This window comes from Glandiceps talaboti, chromosome 16, assembly GCF_964340395.1.
Source record: "Glandiceps talaboti chromosome 16, keGlaTala1.1, whole genome shotgun sequence".
Taxonomy (NCBI): Eukaryota; Metazoa; Hemichordata; class Enteropneusta; family Spengelidae; genus Glandiceps; species Glandiceps talaboti.
Genome location: NC_135564.1, coordinates 14,956,512 through 14,978,990, shown reverse-complemented (window position 1 = coordinate 14,978,990; position 22,479 = coordinate 14,956,512). Strand labels below are relative to the sequence as shown.

Sequence of the window (22,479 nt, the reverse complement as noted above, 5' to 3'; positions counted from 1 at the left end):
CGCGCGTGCATGAGTGCGTGTTCCAAGTATCACTGTGTGCATAATCAAAGGCGTGGGTTTGTGTGTTTGCACTCGCAAACACTGTTGCAAAATTTGTATTGCAGTGTACTCAATACCATATATTGAATATATAACCAATACGAATACGGTCATGTATCTTGCAACGATAATTACTAAGTGTTGCAATTACCACTAAATAAAGCATACATTTTACCATGCCTAATGTACTACTGAAACTCGGTTTAGTTGTGCTAAAAGGAGTCATTATGTCATCGGGTCGTGGCTATATTGCAGACATGGCGTATCGTGTAAGCATGTTATAACCAAGCACGACTTGAGATTAACATTTAATTGAAAACTTTGAAAAATAGGCCTCAGTCAGAACTATACAAAAACGTTGTCCCGAATAAAGGAACAATCTTAAAGTTTATAATTCTTGTAGATCCATGCACTGATAAAATAACACTAATGAGAAAGCTTAGGCCCGAATCTCTCTGAGTACAAATATCTTTTCCACATTTTTGCATCTACGAATAAAACAATGTCACGGTGACATCACACAAATTTCCGATATTCGTAACTTAAAGTGTTACGCAATGTCACTGTGATCTCTGAGCTGTCATTAATGAAAACTTAGAACAATGTTTGCATTTCGCGAATAGTATTCTACCGGGATGATCAATAATGACAATATTAATACATCATCGATTTCAAATAATGACTTATGTAATAGAGTATTCTGTGTTGAGACTTGTGCGAGCCAGTCGATCATTTTTTCGACAGTTAATGCACAATTTAAATATGTATGGCAGTACTGCTCCAAACCTCGTGGCCTAAAGTGATATTGAGGAAGTACAAATAAAATAAAATACGAAATGCTAAAATGAACTACCCTGTATTAGTTATGTACGTACCTGGCGTTGGAGTAACTTCGGCAGTTGTAACCTCGGCAGTTGTGACCTCGGCAGTTGTGACCTCGGCAGTTGTAACTTCTGGTAGTATAGTGGTAACTGTAATTATTCAGTTTTAGAAGAGAAACTATGGTAATATATCAATCTTCTTGAGGTTAAAGCGAGGCTAATTTACCTCAGCTCCGAAGACCCACTTCAAATCTCCGAGAGCCCAGGCACAGTTTTACAAAATTTGCAAGAATAAATATATATTCTAGGCACACATTTTAACTAACTATATTTGTATACGGGTCTGTATGCTATAAAAACAATGTACTTTGATTAATATGAGAATATCAGTAATGTATATCATATAATTTGTTAACCCTGTGATGAAAGCAAAAAAAAAAACATGTATTATTCGACAGAGAGCATGTTATGAAACAAAGATCTAACACAACCTTTAAGGCATACCACAGGGGTTTGGGAATGGCCATATTTATTGTATTTATTTTTTGTTTATTGTTTACTTTTACATGTTTTTGTTATTTGTTTTTTACTTTTTAAAAATATCTTTCACTTACCAGGTGCCATATAATAAAGTAATTATTTGAACAGATGGTGTTGCGTCCTTTTTCTAAATCAATTTGAACTGCTTTTTTGTTGGATTAATATTAACCGACTTTACTATTACTACCGTGTTAATTATTCATGAGTTTGTTCTACTGCGCGCCTTCAGCAGAGAGTCCTCATATATGGTTATAATCGGGATACAAATACAAACACTAAGAAAACAATCCTTATCATTGCACCCTTGCTAGTATAATTAGCACTTCAACTGCACCCCAATAAATTCGAGATTTCATGTATTAAATCCTTCCTTACCTCCACAATTCCCACAGTCGAATCTTACGGCGTAATCTTTGCATCCGTCATTATCTTGGTCAGTTCTCAAACAGATTAAACCCATTGTAAGATTACAAATAATATTTTGGACCGGGTCAACATCTGTTCCAATTTCGCGACATTCAATATCAACTGGAGACTGACAAAACATGTGATGATATCGAAGTTGGTCAATAGTTTCTATGTCATTCCCATCTTCATCAAAAGGTGTGTCAATATTCATCCATTCCGTCAAACCAGGAATACAAATACTTGGCATTTGTGTTAAACCAAATGTTGTACCTATCGTGGAGACGGCCGCTGTTGTTACTACAGGAGCTGCTGTTGTTACTACTGCTGTCGTTACTATGGGAGCTGCTGTTGTCACAGCTCCTGTTGTTACTACAGGAGCTGCTGTTGTCACGGGCGCTGTTGTTACTACAGGAGCTGCTGTTGTCTTTCCTGCTGTTGTAACTACCGGAGCTGCTGTTGTTACTACTGGAGCTGCTGTTGTGACAGCTGCTGTTGTTGCTACAGGAGCTTCTGTTGTCACAGCTCCTGTTGTTACTACGGGAGCTTCAGTTGTCTTTACTGCTGTTGTTACTACAGGAGCTGCTGTTGTCACTGCTCCTGTTGTTACGACAGGAGCTGCTGTTGTTACTACCGGAGCTTCAGTTGTCTTTGCTGCTGTTGTTACTACTACAGGGACTTCTGTTGTTACTACAGGAGCTGCTGTTGTCACTGCTGCTGTTGTTACTACAGGAGCTGCTGTTGTCACTGCTCCTGTTGTTACAACAGGAGCTGCTGTTGTCACTGCTTCTGTTGTTACTACTGGCACTGCTGTTGTGACTGCTTTAGTTGTTACAATGGGAGCTGCTGTTGTAAGAGCTGCTGTTGTTACTACAGGAGCTACTGTTGTCACTGCTTCTGTGGTAAAAACCGGAGCTGCTGTTGTCTTTGCTGCTGTTGTTACTACAGGAGCTGCTGTTGTCACTACAGGAGCTGCTGTTGTCACTGCTCCTGTTGTTACTACAGGAGCTGCTGTTGTCACTGCTTCTGTTGTTACTACTGGCACTGCTGTTGTGAATGCTTTAGTTGTTACAATGGGAGCTGCTGTTGTAAGAGCTGCTGTTGTTACTACAGGAGCTACTGTTGTCACTGCTTCTGTGGTAAAAACCGGAGCTGCTGTTGTCTTTCCTGCCGTTGTAACTACAGGAGCTGCTGTTGTGACAGCTCCAGTTGTTACTATCAGAGCTTCAGTTGTCTTTGCTGCTGTTGTTACTACAGGTGCTTGTGTTGTTATTACAGGGGCTTCTGTAGTTACTGCTGCTGTTGTTACTACAGGAGCTGCTGTTGTCTTTGCTGCTGTTGTTACTACAGGAGCTGCTGTTGTCTTTGCTGCTGTTGTTACTACAGGAGCTGCTGTTGTCTTTGCTGCTGTTGTTACTACAGGAGCTGCTGTTGTCACTGCTTCTGTTGTTACTACAGGAGCCGCTGTTGTCTTTGCTGCGGTTGTTACTACCGGAGCTACGGTTGTCTTTGCTGCCGTTGTTACTACAGGAGCTTCACTCGTCTTTGATGCTGTTGTTACTACGGGAGCTGCTGTTGTCACTACTCCTGTTGTTACTACAGGAGCTGCTGTTGTCTTTGCTGCTGTTGTTACTACAGGAGCTGCTGTTGTCTTTGCTGCTGTTGTTACTACAGGAGCTGCTGTTGTCACTGCTTCTGTTGTTACTACAGGAGCTGCTGTTGTCTTTGCTGCTGTTGTTACTACAGGAGCTGCTGTTGTCACTGCTGCTGTTGTTACTACAGGAGCTGCTGTTGTCACTGCTGCTGTCGTTACTACAGGAGCTGCTGTTGTCACTGCTGCTGTTGTTACCACAGGAGCTGCAGTTGTCTTTGCTGCTGTTGTTACTACAGGAGCTGCTGTTGTCACTGCTTCTGTTGTTACTACAGGAGCTGCTGTTGTCTTTGCTGCTGTTGTTACTACAGGAGCTGCTGTTGTCACTGCTCCTGTTGTTACTACATGAACTGCTGTTGTCTTTGCTGCTGTTGTTACTAAAGGAGCTGCTGTTGTCACTGCTGCTGTCGTTATTGCAGGGGCTTCTGTAGTTACTTCTGCTGTTGTTACTACAGGAGCTGCTGTTGTCGCTGCTTTTGTTGTTACTACAGGAGCAGCTGTTGTTACTACAGGGCCTGCTGTTGTTACTGCTTCAGTATATGGTACACGCTCAGTTGTTTTCTCAGGTTTAGTTGGCTTTGCCGGCCTCGTCGGTTTTATTCTTGGTGGCTCCGTTTCTATTGGCCCTCCTGACACTTCAACCGGTCTAAATTCTGTTGTTACTTCAGGAGCAGCTGTTGCCAATGCTTTTGTTGTTGCTGCAGGAACTGCTGTTGTCACAGCTGCTGTTGTTACTATAGGAGCTGCCGTTGTTACTACAGGAGCTGCTGTTGTCACTGCTGCTGTTGTTACTGGTGGAGCTGCTGTAGTCACTGCTCCTGTTGTTACTACAGGAGCCGCTGTTGTCACTGCTTCTGTTGTTACTGCAGGGGCCTCTGTTGTCACTGCTGCTGTTGTTACTACAGGAGCTGCTGTTGTCACTGCTGCAGTTGTTACAACAGGAGCTGCTGTTGTCACTGCTGCCGTTGTTACTGGTGGAGCTGCTGTTGTCACTGCTGCAGTTGTTACTACAGGGGCTGCTGTTGTCACTGCTGCAGTTGTTACTACAGGAGCTGCTGTTGTCACTGCTTCTGTTGTTACTACAGGAGCTGCTGTTGTCACTGCTGCTGTTGTTACTGGTGGAACTGCTGTTGTCAATGCACCTGTTGTTACTACATGAGCTGCTGTTGTCGCTGCTTCTGTTGTTACTACAGGGGCTGCTGTTGTCGCCGCTTTTGTTGTTACTACAGGAGCTGCTGTTGTCACTGCTGCTGTTGTTACTACAGGAGCTGCTGTTGTCACTGCTGCTGTTGTTACTACAGGAGCTGCTGTTGTCACTGCTGCTGTTGTTACTACAGGACCTGCTGTTGTCGCTGCTTCTGTTGTTACTACAGGAGCTGCTGTTGTCGCTGCTTCTGTTGTTACTACAGGAGCTGCTGTTGTCACTGCTGCTGTTGTTACTACAGGAGCTGCTGTTGTCACTGCTGCTGTTGTTACAACGGGAGCTGGTGTTGTCACTGCTGCTGTTGTTACTACAGGAGCTGCTGTTGTCTTTGCTGCTGTTGTTACTACAGGAGCTGCTGTTGTCTTTGCTGCTGTTGTTATCGGTGGAGCTGCTGTTGTCACTGCTCCTGTTGTTACTACAGGAGCTGCTGTTTTCACTGCTGCTGTAGTTACTCCAGGAGCTGCTGTTGTCACTGCTGCTGTTGTTACTGGTGGAGCTGCTGTTGTCACTGCTTCTGTTGTTACTACAGGGGCTGCTGTTGTCACTGCTGCTGTTGTTACTACAGGAGCTGCTGTTGTCGCTGCTGCTGTTGTTACTACGGGAACTGCTGATGTCACTGCTGCTGTTGTTACTACAGGAGCTGCTGTTGTCTTTGCTGCTGTTGTTACTACAGGAGCTGCTGTTGTCACTGCTGCTGTTATTACTGGTGGAGCTCCTGTTGTCACTGCTTCTGTTGTTACTACAGGGGCTGCTGTTGTCACTGCTGCTGTTGTTACTACAGGAGCTGCTGTTGTCGCTGCTGCTGTTGTTACTACGGGAGCTGCTGTTGTCACTGCTGCTGTTGTTACTACGGGAGCTGCTGTTGTCTTTGCTGCTGTTGTTACTACAGGAGCTGCTGTTGTCACTGTTGCTGTTGTTACTGGTGGAACTGCTGTTGTCACTGCTGCTGTTGTTACTACAGGGGCTGCTGTTGTCGCCGCTTTTGTTGTTACTACAGGAGCTGCTGTTGTCACTGCTGCTGTTGTTACTACGGGAGCTGCTGTTGTCACTGCTGCTGTTGTTACTGGTGGAGCTGCTGTTGTCACTGCTTCTGTTGTTACTACAGGAGCTGCTGTTGTCACTGCTGCTGTTGTTACTACAGGAGCTCCTGTTGTCACTGCTTCTGTTGTTACTACAGGGGCTGCTGTTGTCACTGCTCCTGTTGTTACTACAGGAGCTGCTGTTGTCGCTGCTGCTGTTGTTACTACGGGAACTTCTGTTGTCACTGCTGCTGTTGTTACTACAGGAGCTGCTGTTGTCTTTGCTGCTGTTGTTACTACAGGAGCTGCTGTTGTCACTGCTGCTGTTGTTACTGGTGGAGCTCCTGTTGTCACTGCTTCTGTTGTTACTGGTGGAGCTGCTGTTGTCACTGCTTCTGTTGTTACTACAGGGGCTGCTGTTGTCACTGCTCCTGTTGTTACTACAGGAGCTGCTGTTGTCGCTGCTGCTGTTGTTACTACGGGAGCTGCTGTTGTCACTGCTGCTGTTGTTACTACAGGAGCTGCTGTTGTTACTACAGGAGCTGCTGTTGTCACTGCTGCTGTTGTTACTGGTGGAGCTGCTGTTGTCACTGCTACTGTTGTTACTACAGGGGCTGCTGTTGTCACTGCTGCTGTTGTTACTACAGGAGCTGCTGTTGTCACTGCTGCTGTCGTTACTACAGGAGCTGCTGTTGTCACTGCTGCTGTTGTTACCACAGGAGCTGCAGTTGTCACTGCTGCCGTTGTTACTGGTTGAGCTGCTGTTGTCACTGCTCCTGTTGTTACTACAGGAGCTGCTGTTGTCACTGCTGCAGTTGTTACTACAGGAGCTGCTGTTGTCACTGCTGCTGTTGTTACTACAGGAGCTGCTGTTGTTACTGCTGCTGTTGTTACTGTTGGAACTGCTGTTGTCACTGCACCTGTTGTTACTACAGGAGCTGCTGTTGTCGCTGCTTCTGTTGTTACTACAGGGGCTGCTGTTGTCGCCGCTTTTGTTGATACTACAGGAGGTGCTGTTGTCACTGCTGCTGTTGTTACTACAGGAGCTGCTGTTGTCACTGCTGCTGTTGTTACTACAGGACCTGCTGTTGTCGCTGCTTCTGTTGTTAATACAGGAGCTGCTGTTGTCGCTGCTTCTGTTGTTAATACAGGAGCTGCTGTTGTTACTACGGGAGCTGCTGTTGTCACTGCTACTGTTGTTACTACAGGAGCTGCTGTTGTCTTTGCTGCTGTTGTCTTTGCTGCTGTTGTTACTACAGGAGCTGCTGTTGTCTTTCCTTTTGTTACTGGTGGTGGTGCTGTTGTCACTGCTCCTGTTGTTACTACAGGAGCTGCTGTTGTCACTGCTGCTGTTGTTACTACAGGAGCTACTGTTGTCACTGCTGCTGTTGTTACTACAGGAGCTGCTGTTGTCACTGCTGCTGTTGTTACAGGTGGAGCTGCTGTTGTAACTGCTTCTGTTGTTACTACAGGGGCTGCTGTTGTCACTACTGCTGTTGTTACTACAGGAGCTGCTGTTGTCGCTGCTGCTGTTGTTACTACGGGAGCTGCTGTTGTCACTGCTGCTGTTGTTACTACAGGAGCCGCTGTTGTCTTTGCTGCTGTTGTTACTACAGGAGCTGCTGTTGTCACTGCTACTGTTGTTACTGGTGGAGCTGCTGTTGTCACTGCTGCTGTTGTTACTACAGGACCTGCTGTTGTCGCTGCTTCTGTTGTTAATACAGGAGCTGCTGTTGTCGCTGCTTCTGTTGTTACTACAGGAGCTGCTGTTGTCAATACTGCTGTTGTTACTACGGGAGCTGCTGTTGTTACTGCTGCTGTTGTTACTACAGGAGCTGCTGTTGTCTTTGCTGCTGTTGTTACTACAGGAGCTGCTGTTGTCTTTCCTGCTGTTGTTACTGGTGGTGCTGCTGTTGTCACTGCTCCTGTTGTAACTACAGGAGCTGCTGTAGTCACTGCTGCTGTTGTTACTACAGGAGCTGCTGTTGTCACTGCTGCTGTTGTTACTACAGGAGCTGCTGTTGTCACTGCTGCTGTTGTTACTGGTGGAGCTGCTGTTGTAACTGCTTCTGTTGTTACTACAGGAGCTGCTGTTGTCACTGCTGCTGTTGTTACTACGGGAGCTGCTGTTGTCACTGCTGCTGTTGTTACTACAGGAGCCGCTGTTGTCTTTGCTGCTGTTGTTACTACAGGAGCTGCTGTTGTCACTGCTGCTGTTGTTACTGGTGGAGCTTCTGTTGTCACTGCGTCTGTTGTTACTGGTGGAGCTGCTGTTGTCACTGCTCCTGTTGTTACTACAGGAGCTGCTGTTTTCACTGCTGCAGTTGTTACTACAGGAGCTGCTGTTGTCACTGCTGCTGTTGTTACTACAGGAGCTGCTGTTGTCACTGCTGCTGTTGTTACTGGTGGAACTGCTGTTGTCACTGCACCTGTTGTTACTGGTGGAGCTGCTGTTGTCACTGCTTCTGTTGTTACTACAGGGGCTGCTGTTGTCGCCGCTTTTGTTGTTACTACAGGAGGTGCTGTTGTTACTGCTGCTGTTGTTACTACAGGAGCTGCTGTTGTCACTGCTCCTGTTGTAACTACAGGAGCTGCTGTAGTCACTGCTGCTGTTGTTACTACAGGAGCTGCTGTTGTCACTGCTGCTGTTGTTACTACAGGAGCTGCTGTTGTCACTGCTGCTGTTGTTACTGGTGGAGCTGCTGTTGTAACTGCTTCTGTTGTTACTACAGGGGCTGCTGTTGTCACTGCTGCTGTTGTTACTACGGGAGCTGCTGTTGTCACTGCTGCTGTTGTTACTACAGGAGCCGCTGTTGTCCTTGCTGCTGTTGTTACTACAGGAGCTGCTGTTGTCACTGCTGCTGTTGTTACTGGTGGAGCTGCTGTTGTCACTGCGTCTGTTGTTACTACAGGAGCTGCTGTTGTCACTGCTCCTGTTGTTACTACAGGAGCTGCTGTTTTCACTGCTGCAGTTGTTACTACAGGAGCTGCTGTTGTCACTGCTGCTGTTGTTACTACAGGAGCTGCTGTTGTCACTGCTGCTGTTGTTACTGGTGGAACTGCTGTTGTCACTGCACCTGTTGTTACTACAGGAGCTGCTGTTGTCACTGCTTCTGTTGTTACTACAGGGGCTGCTGTTGTCGCCGCTTTTGTTGTTACTACAGGAGGTGCTGTTGTCACTGCTGCTGTTGTTACTACAGGAGCTCCTGTTGTCACTGCTTCTGTTGTTACTACAGGGGCTGCTGTTGTCACTGCTCCTGTTGTTACTACAGGAGCTGCTGTTGTCGCTGCTGCTGTTGTTACTACGGGAGCTGCTGTTGTCACTGTTGCTGTTGTTACTACAGGAGCTGCTGTTGTCTTTGCTGCTGTTGTTACTACAGGAGCTGCTGTTTTCACTGCTGCTGTTGTTACTACAGGAGCTGCTGTTGTCACTGCTGCTGTTGTTACTACAGGACCTGCTGTTGTCGCTGCTTCTGTTGTTACTACAGGAGCTGCTGTTGTCACTACGGGAGCTGCTGTTGTCACTGCTGCTGTTGTTACTACGGGAGCTGCTGTTGTCCCTGCTGCTGTTGTTACTACAGGAGCTGCTGTTGTCACTGCTGCTGTTGTTACTGGTGGAACTGCTGTTGTCACTGCACCTGTTGTTACTACAGGAGCTGCTGTTGTCACTGCTTCAGTTGTTACTACAGGGGCTGCTGTTGTCGCCGCTTTTGTTGTTACTACAGGAGGTGCTGTTGTCACTGCTGCTGTTGTTACTACAGGAGCTCCTGTTGTCACTGCTGCTGTTGTTACTACAGGAGCTGCTGTTGTCACTGCTGCTGTTGTTACTGGTGGAGCTGTTGTCACTGCTCCTGTTGTTACTACAGGAGCTGCTGTTGTCACTGCTGCAGTTGTTACTACAGGAGCTGCTGTTGTCACTGCTGCTGTTGTTACTACAGGAGCTGCTGTTGTCACTGCTGCTGTTGTTACTGGTGGAACTGCTGTTGTCACTGCACCTGTTGTTACTACAGGAGCTGCTGTTGTCACTGCTTCTGTTGTTACTACAGGGGCTGCTGTTGTCGCCGCTTTTGTTGTTACTACAGGAGCTGCTGTTGTCACTGCTGCTGTTGTTACTACAGGAGCTCCTGTTGTCACTGCTGCTGTTGTTACTACAGGAGCTGCTGTTGTCACTGCTGCTGTTGTTACTACAGGACCTGCTGTTGTCGCTGCTTCTGTTGTTACTACAGGAGCTGCTGTTGTCGCTGCTTCTGTTGTTACTACAGGAGCTGCTGTTGTCACTGCTGCTGTTGTTACTACGGGAGCTGCTGTTGTCACTGCTGCTGTTGTTACTACAGGAGCTGCTGTTGTCACTGCCGCTGTTGTTACTGGTGGAGCTGCTGTTGTAACTGCTTCTGTTGTTACTACAGGTGCTGCTGTTGTCGCTGCTGCTGTTGTTACTATGGGAGCTGCTGTTGTCACTGCCTCTGTTGTTACTACAGGGGCCGCTGTTGTTTTTGCTGCTGTTGTTACTACAGGAGCTGCTGTTGTCACTGCTGCTGTTGTTACTGGTGGAGCTGCTGTTGTCACTGCTCCTGTTGTTACTACACGAGCTGCTGTTGTCACTGCTGCTGTTGTTACTGGTGGAGCTGCTGTTGTCACTGCTGCTGTTGTTACTACAGGAGCTCCTGTTGTAACTGCTGCTGTTGTTAGTACAGGAGCTGCTGTTGTCACTGCTGCTGTCGTTACTACAGGAGCTGCTGTTGTCGCTGCTGCTGTTGTTACTACAGGAGCTGCTGTTGTCTTTGCTGCTGTTGTTACTACAGGAACTGCTGTTGTCTTTGCTGCTGTTGTTACTGGTGGAGCTGCTGTTGTCACTGCTGCTGTTGTTACTACAGGAGCTGCTGTTGTCACTGCTGCTGTCGTAAATACAGGAGCTTCTGTTGTCACTGCTGCTGTTGTTACTGGTGGTGTTGCTGTTGTCACTGCAACTGTTGTTACTACAGGAGCTGCTGTTGTTGCTGCTTCTGTTGTTACTACAGGGGCTGCTGTTGTCGCCGCTTTTGTTGTTACTACAGGACCTGCTGTTGTTGCTGCTTCTGTTGTTACTACAGGAGCTGCTGTTGTTTTTGCCTCAGTTGTTACTACAGGAGCTGCTGTTGTCATTGCTGCTGTTGTTACTACAGGAGCTGCTGTTGTCGCTGCTTCTGTTGTTGCTACAGGAGCTGCTGTTGTCACTGCTTCTGTTGTTACTACAGGCGCCGCTGTTGTCACTGCTGCTGTTGTTACTGGTGGAGCTGCTGTTGTCGCTGCTTTTGTTGGTACTACAGCAGCTGGTGTTGTTACTGCTGCTGTTGTTACTACTACAGGACCTGCTGTTGTCACTGCTTCAGTAGACGGCACACGCTCTGTTGTTTTCTCAGGTTTAGTTGGCTTTGCCGGCCTCGTCGGTTTTATTCTTGGTGGCTCCGTTTGTATCGGCCCTCCTGATACTTCAACCGGTCTAAATTCTGTTGTCACTGCTGCTGTTGTTGTTACTGGTGGAGCTGCTGTTGTCAGTACTCCTGTTGTTACTACAGGAGCTGCTGTTGTCGCTGCTTCTGTTGTTACTGGTGGAGCTGCAGTTGTCTTTGCTGCCGTTGTTACTACAGGAACTGCTGTTGTCACTGCTGCTGTTGTTACTGGTAGAGCTGCTGTTGTCACTGCTGCAGTTGTTACAACAGGAGCTGCTGTTGTCACTGCTGCTGTTGTTACTACAGGAGCTGCTGTTGTCACTGCTGCTGTTGTTACTGGTGGAGCTGCTGTTGTCACTGCTGCTGTTGTTACTGGTGGAGCTGCTGTTGTCGCTGCTTCTGTTGTCACTCCTGGAGCTGCTGTTGTCACTGCTCCTGTTATTACTACAGGAGCTGCTGTTGTCACTGCTGCCGTTGTTACCACAGGAGCTGCTGTTGTCACTGCTGCTGTTGTTACTGGTGGAGCTGCTGTTGTCACTGCACCTGTTGTTACTACGGGAGCTGCTGTTCTCACTTCTTCTGTTGTTACTACAGGAGGTGCTGTTGCTGCTTTAGTTGTGACTACAGGAATTTCTGTTGTCACTGCTGCTGTTGTTACTACAGGAGCTGCTGTTGTCACTGCTGCAGTTGTTACAACAGGAGCTGCTGTTGTCACTGCTGCTGTTGTTATTGGTGGAGCTGCTGTTGTCACTGCTGCTGTTGTTACTACAGGAGCTGCTGTTGTCACTGCTGCCGTTGTTACCACAGGAGCTGCTGTTGTCACTGCTCCTGTTGTTACTAAAGGAGCTGCTGTTGTTGCTGCTTCTGTTGTTACTACAGGAACTGCTGTTGTCACTGCTGCTGTTGTTACTACAGGTGCTGCTGTTGTTACTGCTGCCGTTGTTACTACAGGAGCTGATGTTGTCACTGCTGGTGTTGTTACTACAGGACCTGCTGTTGTCGCTGCTTCTGTTCTTACTACAGGAGCTGCTGTTGTCACTGCTGCTGATGTTATTACAGGAGCTGCTGTTGTCACTGCTGCTGTTGTTACTGGTGGAGCTGCTGTTGTCACTGCTCCTGTTGTTACTACAGGAGCTGCTGTTGTCACTGCTGCTGTTGTTACTACAGGAGCTGCTGTTGTCACTACAGGAGCTGATGTTGTCACTGCTGCTGTTGTTACTGGTGGAGCTGCTGTTGTTACTGCTGCTGTTGTTACTGGTGGAGCTGCTGTTGTTACTGCTGCTGTTGTTACTACAGGAGCTGCTGTTGTCACTGCTGCCGTTGTTACTACAGGAGCTGCTGTTGTCACTGCTGCCGTTGTTACTACAGGAGCTGCTGTTGTCGCTGCTTTTGTTGTTACTACCGGAGCTGCTGTTGTTACTGCTGCTGTTGTTACTACGGGAGCTTCTGTTGTCATTGCTGCCGTTGTTACTACAGGAGCTACTGTTGTCACTGCTGCTGTTGTTACTGGTGGAGCTGCTGTTGTCACTGCTGCTGTTGTTACTACAGGAGCTGCTGTTGTCACTGCTGCTGTTGTTACTACAGGAGCTGCTGTTGTCGCTGCTTCTGTTGTTACTACAGGGGCTGCTGTTGTCGCTGCTTCTGTTGTTGCTACAGGGGCTGCTGTTGTCACCGCTTTTGTTGTTACTACAGGAGCTGCTGTTGTCACTGCTGCTGTTGTTACTACAGGAGCTCCTGTTGTCACTGCTGCTGTTGTTATTACAGGAGCTGCTGTTGTTACTGCTGCTGTTGTTACTATAGGAGCTCCTGTTGTCGCTGCTTGTGTTGTTACTACGGGAGCTTCTGTTGTCACTGCTGCCGTTGTTACTACAGGAGCTGCTGTTGTCACTGCTGCTGTTGTTACTTCAGGAGCTGCTGTTGTCACTGCTGCTGTTGTTACTACAGGAGCTGCTGTTGTTACTACAGGAGCTGCTGTTGTCGCTGCTTCTGTTGTTACTACAGGGGCTGCTGTTGTCGCTGCTTCTGTTGTTACTACAGGGGCTGCTGTTGTCGCCGCTTTTGTTGTTACTACAGGAGCTGCTGTTGTTACTACAGGAGCTCCTGTTGTCACTGCTGCTGTTGTTATTACAGGAGCTGCTGTTGTTACTGCTGCTGTTGTTACTATAGGAGCTCCTGTTGTCGCTGCTTGTGTTGTTACTACAGGAGCTGCTGTTGTCACTCCTGCTGTTGTTACTAGAGGAGCTGCTGTTGTCACTGCTGCTGTTGTTTCAACACGAGATGTTGTTAATTCTGCTTCTGTTGTAACTGTTGGAACTGCCGTTGTTACCGCTTCTGTTGTTACAATTACATATACCATAATTATAAAATATAAAATAACGTATAATATCAAAACAAATCAGTAGAAAGAACAAAAAATACCCCCTTTGAATATCCTCTATTGTGTGATTATTTAGTTTATCATCCTTTGTTAGCAACATCTGTGAAGTTCACATTCTTATACCTCACTCTATAATTTCCTGATCAGATTATGAATAGCATGAATCTAAACATAAACTAACTGCTTACCACATTTACAGTACAACTGAACCTCATAATTGGCACAAGTAGGCTTTGGTTGCTGCATCATATTCATACATTGTAGACCAACATTCGGAAGGCACGTTACATTTTGCCTAAGTTCTTCGAATGGCTTTCCTGTGGTGATCTCCCTACATTGAATATCTATTGGGTTCTTACAAAATTCGAAGTACTGTCTCAGTTTTGGAATTGTTTCGTAGTCACCATCGAATTCATCTTGACTTGGAGTGTGAACACTCATCCACTCAGTCCAACCAGTCTGTACACATTTGGGTGGAATTATGGGACGAACAGTAGGAGTAGTTGTGGGTTCCAGAGTTGTCAATTTCTCTACTCTACCTGGTGTTAAACGTGGCGGCGTTTTAATTTTTCCAGTTTCAAGAGGCAATGTTGATATTCCTTCACCTGTTACTCTTGGAGCTGCAGATAAATCTACTGGTACTGTTGTTTGGGTAATTGCTTCAGTAGTTACAACAACTGGGGCTGTTGTTCGGATTGGTGCCTCAGTAGTTACTGCAACTGGGGCTGTTGTTCTGATTGGTGCTCCAGTGGTTACAACAACTGGTGCTGTTGTTAGGATTGGTGCTTCAGTAGTTACTGCAACTGGAGCTGTTGTTCGGATTGGTGCTCCAGTGGTTACAACAACTGGGGCTGTTGTTCTAATTGGTGCTTCAGTAGTTACTGCAACTGGTGCTGTTGTTCGGATTGGTGCTCCAGTAGTTACAACAACTGGGGCTGTTGTTCGGATTGGTGCCTCAGTAGTTACTGCAACTGGGGCTGTTGTTCGGATTGGTGCTCCAGTGGTTACAACAACTGGCGCTGTTGTTCGGATTGGTGCTTCAGTAGTTACAGCAACTGGTGCTCCAGTGGTTACAACAACTGGGGCTGTTGTTCGGATTGGTGCTCCAGTGGTTACAACAACTGGGGCTGTTGTTCGGATTGGTGCCTCAGTAGTTACTGCAACTGGGGCTGTTGTTCGGATTGGTGCTCCAGTGGTTAAAACAACTGGTGCTGTTGTTCGGATTGGTGCTTCAGTAGTTACTGCAACTGGTGCTCCAGTGGTTACAACAACTGGCGCTGTTGTTCGGATTGGTGCTTCAGTAGTTACAGCAACTGGTGCTCCAGTGGTTACAACAACTGGCGCTGTTGTTCGGATTGGTGCTTCAGTAGTTACTGCAACTGGTGCTCCAGTGGTTACAACAACTGGGGCTGTTGTTTGGAATGGTGCTTCAGTAGTAACACCTACTGGTGCTTTAGTACTTCCAACTACTGGTTCTGGTGTTTCGATTGGTGCTTTAGTAGTTACAACAGCTGGTGCTGTTGTTCTGATTGGTGCTTCAGTAGTTACAACCACCGGTGCTGTTGTTCGGATTGGTGCTCCAGTAGTTACAACCACTGGTGCTGTTGTTCTGATTGGTGCTTCAGTAGTTACAACCACTGGTGCTGTTGTTCGGATTGGTGCTCCAGTAGTTACAACCACTGGTGCTGTTGTTCTGATTGGTGCTTCAGTAGTTACAACAACTGGGACTGTTGTTCTGATTGGTGCTTCAGTAGTTACTGCAACTGGGGCTGTTGTTCTGATTGGTGCTTCAGTAGTTACAACCACTGGTGCTGTTGTTCGGATTGGTGCTCCAGTAGTTACAACAACTGGGGCTGTTGTTCTAATTGGTGCTTCAGTAGTTACTGCAACTGGTGCTGTTGTTCGGATTGGTGCTCCAGTAGTTACAACAACTGGGGCTGTTGTTATAATTGGTGCTTCAGTAGTTACTGCAACTGGGGCTGTTGTTCGGATTGGTGCTTCAGTAGTTACAACTTTTAGGGTTGTTGCTCTGGCAGCCGTTGTGACAGCTGCCGTGGAAGGGGCAGCAGTGGTAACTGCAGCTGTTGTATAGGCAACAGTTGTGTAGGCGGACGTGGTAGGCAAGGTTGTTGCACAAGGTGTTCCAAACCAGTGAAGAGTGTGATTATAACAATAACTGAAAATACATAAACACAGATATTAGGCCAAGAAAAAAAATGGTTTCTCGTCCTACGGAAATTTCAAAAGTGATGAGTATTCCATTGTTTAAAGCTCGTTTATACGGATCAATGTGATTATACACTGAGATAAAAAAAACAAAAAAACTGACTTAGCAAAAATGTGATAATGCAGACATAATGTACAAGCACAAGATATTTATAATGTACATCAATAGATTCAATCACGGATAATGCATCCATGATTCAATACAAATGGCTAAAACTTTACAGATGCCAAGTATCACTGGTACGTTAAACTAGGCATATTAAACATTTATTTCAATAAAGGTGGCATTGACAGCTTTTGTATATTCTTTAGACGTTTACGTATACACATTTTTGTTTTGAAACGCCAGTCACTGAGAACACTAGTCCAGTTGTTGAAGACAAAGCTAAATGTCATGAGAGAAATTAACTTGTCAAAACAACCCTGCGCTACATTTAGTCAAAGGTTTGGAGAGGAATACTTAAAGATAGGGGGAACAAAGCTCCGACGCGCACGTTATAAAGTTCTCGGGGTTTGTTTGGTCTTAGCTAGTATGGATGGAATGATTTGGATGGATGAATGGATGGATGGATGAATGTGTATGTATGTATGTATGTATGTATGTATGTATGTATGTATGTATGTATGTATGCATGTATGTATGTATGTATGTATGTATGTATGTATGTATGTATGTATGTGTGTAAGTATGTGCGTGCGTGCGTGCGCATGTATGTATGTATGGATGGATGTATGTATGTATATATGTATGTATGTATGTATGTATGTATGTATGTATGTATGTATGTATGTATGTATGTATGTATGTATGTATGTATGTGAAAATATTAGGACCCATCACTTTCTGAGCGCATAAAAAAACACATTGCAAGATATCCGACTACTAAACTACATACCATGTACGACAAGGATCTGAGCAGGATTCAATGGGATCTCCTTCTTGGTATTCAATACCATCCATTTTGATACAATAACACGACTCTTCTGGGATGCAATAACGTGTCTCTGGATCATAGACTTCATTTGGTGGACACTCACAGCCTTCAACACAGTGTTGATCGCATGGATCAGTCATAAAGAAGTTGTCACAGGTACGTGGACAGGCTGACGTACATGCCTTGTAAGACCCACAACCTTCACACTGCATCGCTGTGAAGAATAACATGTTGAGATTGCATTTCATTAGAAGAACAGACAGTGGTAGTATTATGACGGAGTGTGTGCGTATGTAGTGTTTTCTACGGCCTTACACTCACGAGTTTTGGGAAAGTACAGCAGAAAACACTGCAAGAAGTGCAACCCTCCCGTGCCCACACTGACACTCGCACATCATGAAGTTCTGTTGTTTAATTACGTAAAAATATCCGACACAAGAAATATACTGTACGATCATGCGATTCGTGTGCAAAGACCGACCGTGCCCTCATTTGCATATCATTTGCATGCAGGTATGCAATAATGTTTTCAGTATTGCACTGCACCACAAATGACACAGGTATACGCGCGCACCGGTGCAAGTAAACACTGGTACATATATACTAAAAACTTGTAAACTGTCGTGCATGAGTTTTGTGTAAAATTCTCAAACCCATCGCCACTGCTACATGGGTGACATGCGTATTACAAAAACCTTTAATTTACTGTATTAGGTTTATTTTTTGTAAAATGCAATATAAGTTCTTCTTATGAATAGCATCATATGAGAGTAAGGGTTGAATTTAAGAAATTAAGATCATATATTTTTATATGCTGTAGTACTTTCAAAAAATGTCTATTGAATGTTTGAGTTCTCGTTGATGTCATGCAAATACCCAAACCGTCAATTTTAATTTGTTGAATGTTTTAATATAAATCAGGGGCGGCAATAATCTGATAAACGTGTATACTTACGGCAAAGTTCCTGCGATCGCCATTTTATATGGATTCCGTGCATGTTGCACTCGTGTGCGTATGCTGATATGGCGGTACACACACATTCACAATCGCCGCCCATGTCACAAGCACACGCGTCGAAGACACAATCTGAATAGAATCTGTCACTGGAAACCACGCTATGGCAGGCTTTGAACGTCTCTGATAGGATGATACTACACTGCTGTCTGGACCATGCTTCACGGTCGGGAGAGAAGTCACAAGCATCGACGGCATTATGAGTTGCATTGCATTCTTCGTGTCTCTTCCAGCTGTCACTGAATTCTAACGCTGTCACGGCTGGTGGACCACCATTTGGTTTTGTGAAATCGTCCAGTTGGTTTCCGTTGAAGTTTCCACACAATCCTTCCACCTGTGATATGGATACATAAATTATTTTGTTATAGCTGGGTAGGGATAAAACACTGAGTGGTAGTGATTAGGTCTTGGCCCAACTTCTCACAGTTTTTTATGAAACCACGCGCCATGCGGTAAAAGAAACGTCCAGCAATGGTTGGGCATGCACTTGTGTGTACTACTGTTATTTATAAAGTCTTTGCAACAACATCATCTGTGGATACCTTGTCCCTCAACCGAACTGAACTGAAGTGAACTGACCATATATACCTTCTTTATAACTGACAACTTAGTAACACATTCGAATTCTAGCAAGATTTTAGTAGATCAGTATTAATTATGTATAATATCAATATTAATAGTAACTAACAGAATTCCCATGCAACCAACTTTACCGATTATTCCCCGACATATCTAGGTGGCCGATTCTCCCAGTGCAGAGTGTTTAGATTCTGCAGTTGGGTTTGCAATGAGTTCACCATGTGCGCCCACCATTTATACACGTGTTCGCTCTGTAGTTATTAATTCGTTATACTAAGAAGAAGTAAATTAAATATAGTATCATTATAACGTACCATTCCTCTATGCTTGGGCGCCAGTTTGATGTAAACCCTGGTTCCCTTGTCCCATTGAATTGTAACGCCCTCATCGGCATTGACGAAAACATATATACCAGCCTCCCATACTCTAAATGGTGAACCTGAAGGTACAACGACCGGCGAATCTCTCTCTAACTTGATCGTCTCTCTTTTACTGCCTGCACCAGTTGTAAGCACGATAGCCTTTGCGCATGTCACCTTGGAAGCCAAGCCACAAATGACGTTCTCTGTTGTCACCATAAACTGCATGAAGGGGTTGTTTTCGGTGCTACGTGCCAGGACGTAGACACATTCGCCAAAGAAGTCAAAGTTCTTGCCATCGAAGGTTTTGTGGTGAGATTCGCCCCAAGCAGTACAAAGGCCAGGGCAGATGTTGTCTTCACAGTCCCAGCGATGTCCATTACAGGTACTATATAAAAGAATAAGCATTCCGTATCTAAATATTCTGTCTTGACGTTCAGAATTTACGTTTGTCAGAATTCTACTTAGTAGCCTAAAACATGCTGCCCGAAACCCCCCCCCCCCCATTAAAATGAGGTGAGTATTGTAGACAGGCTGTGTCGATATCCCCAAATGATATAATATTCTACTTTGACTTCTGCCGTCAAGACAGTGCATGTATAACATATTGTTGAATTTATTTCACTGGAATTTGAAATTTATCATTTGATGAGTGTACTCAGCTAGTAATGTCATGTTAATAATAAGAACAAAATATATAAAAATGGAAATGGCCAATAGGTGGGCCAGAGAGAGTGAAGAAATCGTTCAGCTTTTATTTGTTAGTTTATAGTTTTCCCGTAACCTACAAGTTTGTTTTGGTGAGAGTTTTAAATTGGTTTTAGGTTACTACCAAAACAGAGTGACTATAGAGTTTCAATTAGGCGACACGTGTTACTACCAAAACAGAGCGACTATAGAGTTTCAATTAGGCGACACGTGTTACTACCAAAACAGAGTGACTATAGAGTTTCAATTAGGCGACACGTGTTACTACCTCGCCAGAGTGACTATAGAGTTCCAATTAGGTTACACGTGTTTCTTTACATTTCAAACCACTTCTTTTGTTACAAAGTACACAAATAAAATACAGGCACAGATAGCTCACACGCACATGAAATGTTGCATTCCATCTCACGGTGAGCACAAATAAACAGTTTTGGTTTGAATCTTCCCTGTCTCCTCCGACAGTTGATGTTGATTTGTGTTCACAGTGAGATACAGTGAGGCTTGATGTTTCACTCATGTGACATGACATTTAATACCCACCCTCAGACAACTTCTAATGCAAAATAACTTGAATTACATAGGTGTGGTGCACAGTGGGGATGTAGAAGTAGTCAAGTTGAAATGTTGATTATCAGTTAGGAAATAAACAATTGCAGTGGCATTAAAATCATTAAGTCCATGAGTAATGATTTCATGAGAAGCCTGTTTTTACTGCACTGTGAAAAAATGGCAATGTTTATCACTGCCCAATGTGATTGGGCAAAAGATCTTGATGTGTGTGTTGTGTCTCGGTTCTTGTTAGTGTACAGTTGAAATATGTCTGGTTCTGTGTCAAAAACACAATGTCCCATGTGTGAAACGTCTAGCCTACATCATTTTAGTTACAAAATGTATCATTTAATATGCTTGAGAGTTATCAGTGTCTATATTTTGTTTTATGTAATTCCTAACTAAAACGTTGTTCGCGAAAAAAGAAACATCGGTTCGTGCTGCCTAATTGCCAATAGTCACTTTGATTTGGTAGTAACACCATTTACAGCAGCTCCTTTGAAATTTAGACGCATGCGGGGGTCTAGCTTAGTATCAACACAGACCAATACGATCCGAGGTACCAACTTGAAGGCCAAAACCATGGACACAAGATCTACGAAAGTACTCACCAAGTATTGCAGTCAACTTTAATAGTGTCTCCACTTGAATAACTCTTGTCTCCGTGATGACACGGGCATTTCTCAGGAAGCACACATTCATCACCTGTGTAATGAGACAATACATTTTTATTGAAGAAGGAATGAAACAAGTTTCAAATTTGTTTCAACAAGTGCAGGAATTCGACAATGGCACGAAATCATAGAGCTATCCACAGGAGACGTTGTTTTGTCGTTAACTGATGCAGCCCGTTTTATGTTATCGTTCGTTGGATCTGTTTGATACAACCATGCAGGTAGAAACTGCACATGCTACACTAAAAATAGTACATTTGGGACAGAGTTTATAGCGACTTTTGTCTAAATGAAAGGAACTGATAAATGTGCCATCATGCAGATATCAAATGCAGACGTCAGAACACTGGCAATCACATGTTTGCATCTAGTTCCAGTGTACGTTTTTAACAGTTTATGTTATATCTAGACATGATCGATGTAGCAGGAAATGCGATATTGCTATATTAGTGTAGAATGTGCAGTTTCGTATTGGTTTCTGCGTGGGTATATCAAACTACCTGTGAACGATATTAAACTTGAAAAGTAGCTTATACTCCATCCTGTTATATACCTACTATCATGATAAATTCATACTGCACACACGATGTTGTCGTTCACAAAACAAGGGGATAAAACAGGTCGCTTGAGAAACTAGAGGCAAATCACAGTTCAATCAGTGTTGCAGACACGAGATATTTAGTCTGTAAAGAGTGTAAACTGTACCATATTCCGAAATATACAGCCAGTTTCAGTTCACTAGCTTTACCTCATACAACCACACAGAAACCTATATGATAAGACACTGCACATGCTAAACTTTCACATAGCAATATCAAATGAATAGTTTGTTTATTTTTGCGATTGGCGTCCTAGTGTCTGCATCTATAGTTGCAGTACGTTTGAATGGGTTATTTCAATTAGACAAAATGTAGCAATTATTGCAAGAAATTGCGATCTTGGTATCTCAGATGTAGAATGTGCAGTCTTTCTTATTGGTCTCTACATGACTGTATCAAATAGAGCCCGTGAACGGTAACCTAAAACGGGTGGTATGACCGACTTACCATTGAACACGAAACCTTCCTTGCAATCACAACCACTCTCACAAGGTCCAAAGTCACAACTTGGTGTTGTGTGCATGTTAGCACATGTTCTAGGACAAAGATTTTTACACGTCACAGGTTCCATGTTAGCACCGCAACTGAGTGGCTGGCAGTCTGTGTCTGGACATAGGAATTTGCCCCTGTGGCAAGAACTGAAATTTCAAAAAAAAAAAAAAGTTTTCTGTTGGGTCAATTTTATCTTTATAATACACAAATATTGAAAACTACGTAGTAATTAATATAGTCATACTGACAAATTAGACAATTATGTATTCTTGTCACGTTACCACACTTTTTAGTTGTCAGCAGTGTTTTTGTCATTTATGTCTTCAAGTTTTTAAAGTAATGTAACCTTTGTAATTTGACTATAAAGCTCACAACGTTTGGAAAAAAAACGTCCTTATTTGTTATCATTACGAATTGTATTCACCACTTGATTAGGACCCATGCAACCAGTCGGAGTTGGGACAATTTATTGCAATATCAGGGAATGACATAAAATTATTTTCGCTGAGAAATAATACCCATGGGCTATTTTTTGTCATGTTTAGCGTCGATTATTCTTCAATTGTACTATTTTCAATGGTTTAGTAATCATAAAAACGGATGTGTTATTTCCTCTTATTTTTCGTTATCATCCCAAAACGACATGATTAGTACTGTCATGGTTGACTGATTGTGAAATCTAGGGATCCCACTCAATGGTGAAACCAATGCCTGCGCTTCTATGATAGACGGGTGATGTTAAATGCATATGATAATATCAAATTGTCAGATACATGATTTTTGAATTTGATAAAAAGTCGCCATCTTATTGGACTTTCTTACCATTCCTTGCAGCCATGTTGGACATTTGCACCAGGC

General features: G+C 44.3%; 1 protein-coding gene across 1 annotated transcript in view; it reads right to left on the bottom strand.

Moving 5' to 3' along the window:
- The window catches only part of LOC144447151 (uncharacterized), a 45,210-nt gene that overhangs the window by 20,453 nt on the left and 2,278 nt on the right, over positions 1-22,479 (bottom strand). The window contains 11 exon segments of the mRNA XM_078137056.1: positions 915-1,010; positions 1,776-3,348; positions 3,766-4,329; positions 13,237-13,439; positions 13,674-15,661; positions 16,608-16,860; positions 17,602-17,995; positions 18,555-18,987; positions 20,468-20,561; positions 21,577-21,767; positions 22,444-22,479. The exon segment at positions 22,444-22,479 is cut by the window's right edge and continues 202 nt beyond it. Of these exon segments, the coding sequence (XP_077993182.1) occupies positions 915-1,010; positions 1,776-3,348; positions 3,766-4,329; positions 13,237-13,439; positions 13,674-15,661; positions 16,608-16,860; positions 17,602-17,995; positions 18,555-18,987; positions 20,468-20,561; positions 21,577-21,767; positions 22,444-22,479 (5,825 nt within the window).